Here is a 10,064-nt window from a genome sequence, read left to right on the forward strand (position 1 = left end):
GTGCGTCGTTTTTCTGTATTATAAAGTGGAGTATGGACTCGCCGATCAATTTGGAGTCCACTTGGGGTTCTCCCTCTCCCTCTTCTCTCCCCACACTCTTGTGCCCCCCACCCTCCAAAATAAACAAATGAACAAACAAATAAAATCTTTTAAAAAAATGGAGTAACTACTTCCCTCACAGCTGTTGAGGCGACTAAGTGAAGTAACATGAATGCATCTAGACAGTGCTGGATAGTGCTGGACTTCCTATACATACTCAATAAATTATGTTCCCTGTCCTTTTCTCACTCCACTGCTGATTAAACATTTATAGTAAGGAATCTATAGATCCTAAATACTCCTCACCTCTCTCAAAGCATAGATACTCTGAGTCTTGATTAATTCCAAAAGGAAAATATTACTAGATCAATAAATATATTGGACCGAAACAGATATAAAGGGAAGAATCAAAGAAAAACAACACATTCTACCTAATCTTATGACTACGGCCCTGCTATTGATCTTTCAGAACATCATAACATCAAAATTTATCAATATTTAAAGTTAGGAGAAAAGAGCATAGGACCCAGAGATCTCAATTCATTACAGCTTCAAGGAAGACTCCCAAAAGAATCTAACCAATCATGTTATATTAAAAAAAAAAAAAAGCACTTCCAGTGGGGAAGACAGATTTGGACAAAGACAGAGGCAAAGACAGCTCTACAGTAAGTTGCCTTGTTTGTTGAAGACAGGACTTCATTCTGATGTCGAAGTCGCCTAAAAATGCCAGGAGGGGGAAATGAGGGGCAAAGAAAAATAAAGCAATTCTGTTGTGAATTCCCTGCACATACATATTTCCTTTAGTTTAATTTTGCTTTGTTTTCCTTTTGGTTCATAACCACGGTATTTCCCTTTGATAAGTGTAAAGAAATAAAATCAAACTTTCCTCTTAATTTCCCAACAAGTAAAAACTAAATGTATGTTGGGTATACACATAAACCTAAGTACAATTCAAAGCAGAGTGAATTTTTATATCAAGCCCATCTGGTGTTATATCAGGGTGTATCCCATGGAAATGCAACCAAGGGTGACTGCCAAACTAAGCTACAGAGGACAATTCAAGAAGCTGGTGAGTCCCATAATACAAATGATATTTTAAAAAGTACAAGAGAGTATCTACTTAACAAGATTATCTGCTATCACTCCACCCAAATAATAACCCTTCTTTACTTCTGTAAGACAATTTTGTCATGGGTCAGTATTGGACATGGTGGGCACCCTGAGATAATGACACTATAGCGAGATATCAGTTAAGTGATCTAACTAACCCACAAGGTAATATCACAGTTTTATGTCCCAATCCTGACAATTCCATTCTTCTGTTAGGAGACATAAAAGGCCAACTGATCTCTTCAGACCTCCATTTCTACATAAGAAAAATGGAAATTATAATATACTTCTGCTTCACTAGGCTCTAAAAATGGAAACTTGCTAAGAAAAAAAAAAATGAATGTGAAGCACTCGGAAAAGAATAAACTAGATTCCCTGACCTGATTATTGGTCAGAGTCCTGTAAAACTAGAATTACTACTTCTTCCAATTCCATACATGCCACCTGGCCATCAAACTGACTGGTGAATAGTATTGACTGGAAAGGTGATCCATGTAAAAACTTTTAAAGTAATAGCAACAAAATTTGTGTCACAATGTTTCTTCATCCCATTAACTATCCTCAAGGAAAATTTACTCATTGGCATTATAACAGTAGACAATAAAGATTAATTATAAATTTCTGAACCTGAATTTCTTAAAATAGTAAGCAGCATGTATAGACAGAATTCTGCTGTTTGAAACCGATACTGCAGCAACAATGCAAGAACTGGAACTGAGCTAACCCAGAAACATAAGGAATCACAAAGTAAGTCTCATCCAATGGGCCAAAATACAATATGGATTATTTTTATATTGTTCTGTCTGAGTTCTCTGTCTCAGATTCTTAACTTCCAGAGTCTATTTTTAAAATCACTTAACACTGTGTATTTCCAGTAGCCATCAAGGCATATACTGTCTTCCCTGACACGGAATATTGTCAGCAGACTCAGTATGCACACTAATGATCTCAGGCAACACTGCCCATCTTCTTATCAAAGGGATATTATTCCATAATAAAAAGTCTAAAGCTCTCCAAATTCATTCTAAAACATAGGAAGTAGTTACTGTAAAGTGTTAAGATGGGTATTACCCTTTACTTTTTAAGATTTTACCTTACATGCTAAATTTTAAAACCAAAAGCTGTCAGACATTATAACATTTTTTAGTTTTTCCCCAAGTCGCCGATGCTCTTTTCCAAAGCACTGTCAAATAATGATAGCGGCTGTCATTATTTTTTATACAATAGCTGGCAGCAAGTTGTACAGACACACTTCTTCTTAGAATAGTCATCAAATAACCCAAACAAATGACTTGGACCTTGTGGTAAAACTGACCCCTTTCTAAAACGAAAATAAATGGGCTATCACAGGTTAGTGACACTTTACTACTCAGAATGTTACTTTATTAAAAAAAAAAAAATCAGAAGTTTTACTTCTTTTATTTTTTTTTTTTTCTAAGCTGTTTTAAAATAACTTTCCCCCTCTTACACATACAGTCTTGCCCTTTCCTTGCTGTTCCTGGAGGCTATCTTATTCTATCATAAAGGTGTTCCCATTTACTTTTGGCTTGAATACTTTCAATCAAAATCACAATTCTGTTTTTGGACACAACAGCCCTTCAGGAAGTATATTTGAATATATTTTTAAAAATTCAGAAAATAAATAAGCTATTTTCATTTGATAAAGTTCAACAATGCATTTAAATGGATTTAGGAAAACCAATCATCTCAAGACACAAGTGATTTGACAGCACCCCCCCCACACACACAAATTATTCCAAGTTACAGAAAAACATTTGAGTGAACGGATTTTAGGTCTCTTGTTCTAAGTAAGAGACAAGAGTCCCTCTTTACAACTATTTGCTTGAGCAATCTAAAATGCTGATATTCTCCTAGATCTAACAGAAAGGAAAAATGGGTATCTTCTCCATCTAACACCGAAGTGGGTAACCTAGATACTGTAAAGAGAGGCTACATAAAGGATGCAACAGACAGCTCTGAAGTGAGAGCCAAATATTTCACCTGCAACTCTTCGGAAAAGAACACGAAAATGCATACAGCTTAGCCAAAAACTGTATCAACATGGAATTGCCACAGGCTAGTAAGTTTGGGGGAAAAACAAAACAAAACAAAACAAAACAAAACTCTACGAAACATAATTTTACTCCAGTGTGAAAAGCACAGCTCTTGTTTGTTCAAATTGATCATGCCCACATTCTGCAATGTTTACTTAAAATAAATGGGTGAGCTGCTTTTTTGAAGAGTACTTGTAAAACCAGAATCAAATTCACAAGGAAAGGAGCCAATTAAAAAGCATTTTCCTGCTGATATCCTAGTGGTGGCTAGGGGATGATAGCTAGAAGTCGATGATTATTCAAAGTTTCTCAAGTTTCCAAAGCCGATAGCTAAATAGTAAGCTAAGAGAAATTTTCCTACCTATCTTTACTCTTTAGGAAATGAAACAAAAATTATCAGAGAAATAAAAATCTATTCTAACAAGGAACTAATAACATTAAATGTTAAAATATAAAAATTGTACTGCCTACACTGAAGCAGTAGTATAACTTTTGTCAAATTATAGCCAACTAGCCAAAAAATAAATTAATGCTACAAGATCCATCATAAGAGATTAACACTATAATGTAATATACATTCAGTCACTCACTATTAATTTTTCTTTCTATGTGATAAAGGAATTTTAACAACTTCCAGAATGAAATCTCCTAGGAAATACTTCCCATTAATAAAAAGAAAACTTTTATATAAGTAAATTCATATAGTTCAATCAAAACGTCAAGTCAATAGCCAGAATCACTTAACATTAATGAACTACAAAATGTATTCAATAATACTTTATATACTTTTGCTTATACTTCAGAAGTCTTTACTATTTACAAAGCTAGTAGCTTTAGAATAAGCTCAAGTTTTGAGAACTATTAAGAGGGAAATGGAAAGAAAATGTGTTCTTTCTGGGTAATCAGAATTACTTGAGAATATGTTCATAGTTTAGCAGCTGATTCAGTTTCCTTTAGTTTTTCAATCTTTGTTTTAAAAAAAAGGAAAGAAACTGCCTTTCCTTCACAGATCACCCAAAGAGAAAACTTTTAAATTAAGTTATATTTACATAGAAGTCAGATGCCCTTTCTAGACAAGAATCTAACACATACAAAAGTGTAAGGGAAACACAAGATTTCAAATTATGTTTGAAGAGGAGTAACAGACCATTTGCACTTAATAACTAAACATTATAATTAAGAGAAAACCAACCAAAATCTTAATGAAGTACTTTGTCTTCTGTCACGGACAGCATACAAGTTGCTCTTTTATTACACAAAAACAATGTTTACTACATCAATGAATGACTCTTTCTCAAAAATAGTAGCCCAAACTTGTCTATTCCTGCAAGTTAAAAACATCCTTCCTAATTTACACAGCTCTTCTCTGGACAGTCTAAAACAAAACGCTTTCACTTTGTTAAAGAAATGGATTTACATCAGGTCCATAAATTTTCAATTACACTTCACTTCCAATGCTTTGGAAGAGAAATTTGCACATAGTTTAAAAAAAAAAAAAAGTAACACTGCAACTCTACCACTGATGGATTAGCTTTCTACCAAGGCAACATAAAATTAATTCTTTTTTTTCTTTTTCCTCTGAAAAGTCCTTCGGAAGTGACTTCTTTCCATATTCTTTTATCCAACAACAACAACAAATCTAGTCATAAACCTGGCAAGTCACAACAATAACCAGCAAAGTCTAACATTTCTTACCTGATACAGGTAAGCACCAGCTCCCAAAAGCCACCTTGGGATAGGTCAGACTAGTAAGCAGGCTCATGTTTTATGATACTAGAATGAATAGGAATAAATCTGGGTTGTTCTTTCTTTAGCAAAATCTATGGCAGCAGCTACACCACAATAGGAGAGGACCCCAAAGACCTAACAAATTCAAGTGTGTCGCTAGAGAAATAGGAGAAAAAAAAAAAAAAACATAAAATGAAGACTTACTGCTTGTCATGTGACCTGGTGAGGCATGCTGTCCATTGGGTGTGCTTGAGGTGAGGTCAATTGCCATATTGGAGTGCTCCCTTTCAGGTGAAAGCTCATTGTCACCTGCTTTCACAAAATAAAATCTTTTGGTCTCTGTTCATTGTCACATAAAATCTAATTACCAACTTTGCTTCATACATGCAGAGGCATGCATAGCCTTGAAATGTCAATGTTACATATTTTCCCCTTCAAAGAACTATAATTTAGAAATATATAGCAAATGAATGAAATAATGAAAAACCATGACCAGCCCACAAAAAAAAAATACAAAATCTGATTATCACAATAATCTTAACTGTAAAATAAGGGCAATTGGAAGAGTTGATTTCTAAAGTATTTTTCTGTTGAAAAAAAAACAAGTTTTCTTTTAACATATAATTTAACCATTAAGCACAGAGTATTTAGAGTGAGCGTTTTCCAAAACGCTATCAGAGAGCTGGATGTTTAAAAGAAAAGTTGGCTAAGGAAAAAAAAAGGTCAGCCTCAGGAGCTTTTACATTATGTGTCAGAAAAATTAGGTTACAGAGTAGTAAATATTCGGTACACGCCATATTAGTAGACATATATGTAACCTGACTTATTCTAAACTGAGAGTAAAGTAAATGAAAAAACTCCAGTGCAAAAGTGTTGATCTGCTAAGCAACTTACTACACTGGCCAACATACTATCATCAATAGAGAGTTAGGTATATTCCTGTATTTCCTTCATTTTGGCTCTATGCTATTATTTTCTCAAATTCATTTAAAGGTGAAATTGTGAACAGACAAAATAAGAGTATAAAATTCTTGATGAAAACGTAATTCAGAAATAAAATACAGGTAACAAATGTAATTTTATTACCAATAACAAATTAATGAAAATGAATACTTACACGTTATATAGCCATCAATAGCCTCTGTTTCCATAGTCAAAGTGCAGTGCTGCAATACAAAAGATGATATCCTTAACACAATGATTCCTTTCAGTATCTGCCATTAAATGCTTAACTTATTTGAAGCTCCAAGCGGTTAGCCCATGTTGCTGCTCCTGCAACCTGGGCCCACGAAACATACTACAGTGTACTGTATGTGCTCATCTGCAAGTCACTGAACTCTTTCTGCAAATGATCTGATTCCTGCTGGAGATAGGATAGGAAAGATAAGTGTGCTGTGAGATGGGCTGTAGCGAGAAAGGAATAACTCTCTTAATCAGAATTTACTTGAAGAAAAAATAGTGAGGGTACACCCCAAATGTGCCAGCTTTCACTGGGATTTAAGTATTTTACCATTCACTACTCCCCACAATCACACTGCAGTTTGAGGACTTCCCTGGTATACAGATAGCTCTATTCACAATTGTTGCAAGTTGGTTCATCATGTTCTAATAGGGAGGGGGGAGGACAAACAAACATAAGAAAACAAAACAAAACAAAAATTTAGTGCCCCAGTGTGTCTTGAAAGTCTTTGCAGCAGTTGCCCTACTCCCAGACTTGTATTGACATTTTAGCCTACACGAAGTTCTGTGTAAGCACCTGTTCAATGTAACCTTAATTTCCTGCCAGACCAAGGTTGGATACAAATGCCAAACCAAGTTAATACATTCTGACTTTTTAAATTTCATAAACTTTTTGCTCTTAGAAAGGGAATCACTTTTGTAAAGTTTGGGGAATTATTTTCATGCACCAATGACACAAAACAAGTACTTAATTCTCAGAAACAAAAGTAAATTGTATGAGATGACACCCCCTAGCTTTGATTTCACATAATGAAAAGATCGATAAGCTAACTGTATTCTTTGAAGGAAAAAGTTTAAAGAACTGACATGTCCTGAGGAGATTTTTACTTATTTTTTTTTCCTTTGGCCCTGGTCCTTTTTGCCTTTAGTTTCAAAACTCTCACTGCACCAGCAGCTAAATTATTCACAATGAGCCATTTCTGTATTGATCGCCAAGTATATTTAGCCCTGGCTCCTGGAATTTCTCCATTACTTACTGGAAAACAGGCAGCTTCACTTCTTGTCTCCAAAACCACTTCCCTTCTCCCTCCCCTCCCCTTCTTCACCACCACCCTCCCCACCCCCCCAAAAAAACTTTTGTTTCTTTCTTTATGGAATAATCAGATCAAATTCCCAACTCAGTCTCTACATAGCACTTAAATTTCAACCTGCTGTACAGTTACCAAATTCTTTCAAATTATGATTACATAAGGCTTTCAAGAAAGGCATCCGTAAAGTTTAAAAGGGGGGCAGTTTCTTCGGATATTTTACAAATGAGTTTATCTCTTTAAAAATGTACACATTTAACACACACATATTAAAAAGAAAGAAACGTCAGGAAGAAGCGAAAGAAGTCTGCCCCATCAATGAAATGGTTATTAACCCTCAGAGAAGGAAAGAAAGAAAAAGAAAAGGAGAAAGAGAAACGAAATGTACATACAAAAGAAATTGTCCTTTGATTAAAAAAGATTCATCACCATTTCCAGCTCTGTCGGGAGATCTCAGCTTCTTCTAACCCCTTTCAAAGAGGAGGTGACAATGTCGGGCTGAAGATAAACGGAGAGAGAAAGAAAGAAGTTTTTTGTGTTTCCCCCTTCTCTCTTTCCCTCCCTTGCCCCTCCAAGCCAAGCCCCCTGCAGAGTTCAAGGCGAGGAGGAAGGAAAAGCACTTTACAGGTGGGTCATTCCGAGCCCAAATCCTGCAAACAGATCGGCTGATAAACAAAACCAAGAAATGAGAGAGAAGGAACACCCCCCTCTCCTCCTCCTCCTCCTCCTCCTCCTCCTCCTTCTACCCCTCCCCCTCGTCCCTTTGGGATGGTCTAGTAGGAAAAGTCACTCAGGAATGGCACCACGTACTTTCAGGAAAGAGGAAAAAAAGGGGGGGGGGCAGAGAGAGAGAGAGGTCAGTCAGTGCTACAGCAATGCGATTAACAAGAAGAGAAAAAACTTGATCCACCGGTTCCTTAAGAATCGACCAAAAGCTAAGACAAGAAAACTGAAAGAAAAGGGGGGGGGGGTAAGAGGGGAGGGACAGTCGGGCAGAATCCAGCGAGGAACCTAGGCCAACTTCACAGGACTCTTTTTCGCCCTTGGCCAAAAAAAAAAAAAAAGAAAGAAAAGAAAAAGAAAGAAAGAAAAAAAGAAAAAGAAAGGAAGAAAAGGTAAAAGAAAGAAAAAAGAAAGAAAGAAAAGAAAAAAATAATAAATCTTAATTCCATCTCTTTCGCCCATACTAGAACCTGTCAAAGTGATTTAACTGCTGCCTTTTTACATGTGTCATACCAGGTTTTTCGCTTTTTAAAAAAATCCAACAAGGATCTGAATATTACCTTCTACCAGGACAGCTACAATTTATTCCAAGCTACCCAATCTTTCTTGGAATTCAAGTTAAAACAAAGCAAAACAAGTCAAAATCCATGACAGCTACAGAGATGAGAACTGATTAATCGATTAACAGCCCCGAAACACATTACGAGGAGGGGACGATAAATTAAGGCAGAGGACATCATCTTCAACCCGATTCCCTGAGCGTCCTTTACAGAAATCATTATCCTAATCATAACCACAATCCATCCCGCCCAGAGAAAAATATCTACATTATTATTATTACTGGTTAACAGCAACAAGTCATTTGATCACATCACAGTGCAAAACGAGATGCTATATAATTACACTTAACTTTGAAAACACTCCCCCCCTTTGCAAATCAGATACACATATTTATATATAATCTATGAATCCGAAGACAAATAAAACAAGAGCTGTTCTTCACCACGCAAAAGCCAAGCGGAGATTTACCTCAGCAGTGCATGCAGTAAAATAATCCCATCACCCTTTTGTTTGTGTTTACTGTTAGTGTATCCTCTCTCTTTCTTTCTTTCCTGTGCCTAACGTGTGTTTGTGCACTGCAGTTGGTGGTGGAAACTAAGGCAGTGGATCTGTAGCTAAGGGTAATCCTGTTTTTACTTCCTCCATCTTCAGCGAGGAGCAGGGTTAGCCCGGGACAGCTGGTCAAACCCCGAGAAACCGATCCGCCGGAGCCCGAGCACATCTCCCCCGCCGGCCGGGCTCGCGCAGACGCCCGCGGGCGGAGGGCGGGCTGTCGACGGCGGCGGGCGGCGGGCGGCGGGCGGCGGGCGGCGGGGCCCGCGGCGCGGGCAGGCGGACGTGCGTGCGCGCGCGTGTGTTCGCGTGTGTGCGGGGCCTGGGTGCCTGAGCCTGTGCGTGTGTGTGTCTGTGTGTGTCTGTGTGCGCGCGTGTGCGCGCGGGTTGGCGAGGGCGCGTGTGCGCGTGTCTGCGCTCTGGGCCGCTCGGCGCGCTCGGCAATCGATTACAGGACAAGTGCTGCCCGGCGGCTCCGCGACGCGCGCACTCCCTCGCGCCCACCCGCGCGCCCGGCCGCGTCGTCCCCGGCCCTGCGGCCCCCCAGACGGCCGACCCCGCCCCCAAGGGGGGGGGACCAGGTAACCTGCTTCCGAGACTGCCATGGCGACACCCCACCCGCTCCCCCCAAGTCTCAATCAATCTCACGTTTTCTGCCGGCTGGGAAGGAAGGATTGGAGCGGTGAGGGGAGGTTCATTTCGGCCGCTTGAAGTTTTCTTTCCAACTGGGATTTGTGGCGAGGCCGGGCGGAGGGAGCGGGACGACGACCCGGGCGCCCGACGCGGAGCTCAGGCATCGGCGTCCTGGCCGGAGCCGGGGTGTGCGCCTGGACCCACCCACTCAGGCTTCGCAATAAACTGTGCGGTGCAATTCAGAAAACGGCACCGGGGAGTCCAGGACGCGAATCAGGATGAATTGAGGGAATGAATTGAGAAGGAAATTCAGGTCTGAGATGAAGCTCAACTATTTTGAAAGTGCTTTGCAGTGCAAGTTTAAAATTAGAGTGTTGACTTGCTTTTACTCCCCAGG

At 38.9% G+C, this 10,064-nt stretch overlaps 1 protein-coding gene across 13 annotated transcripts in view; it reads right to left on the reverse strand.

Annotated features, from left to right (window-relative positions):
* Positions 1–9,820, reverse strand: part of IKZF2 (IKAROS family zinc finger 2) — a 157,922-nt gene extending 148,102 nt beyond the window's left edge. For 2 of the 13 annotated variants that reach the window (XM_045078711.1, XM_045078700.1), the window contains exons 1-4: positions 8,951–9,248; positions 7,628–7,696; positions 6,049–6,097; positions 5,136–5,243 (exon numbers count right to left, since the gene is read on the reverse strand). In XM_045078711.1, coding sequence (XP_044934646.1) covers positions 5,136–5,243; positions 6,049–6,097; positions 7,628–7,630 — 160 coding nt within the window. In that variant the 5' untranslated portion in view covers positions 7,631–7,696; positions 8,951–9,248. The other 11 variants (XM_045078712.1, XM_045078702.1, XM_045078701.1 and 8 more) reach the window with 10 other exon arrangements.
* Positions 9,821–10,064: the final 244 nt, after the last annotated feature.

Source organism: Mustela putorius, unplaced genomic scaffold (genome assembly GCF_011764305.1).
Source record: "Mustela putorius furo isolate JIRA1106 unplaced genomic scaffold, ASM1176430v1.1 tig00000275_pilon_pilon_pilon, whole genome shotgun sequence".
Classification (NCBI taxonomy): domain Eukaryota; kingdom Metazoa; phylum Chordata; class Mammalia; order Carnivora; family Mustelidae; genus Mustela; species Mustela putorius.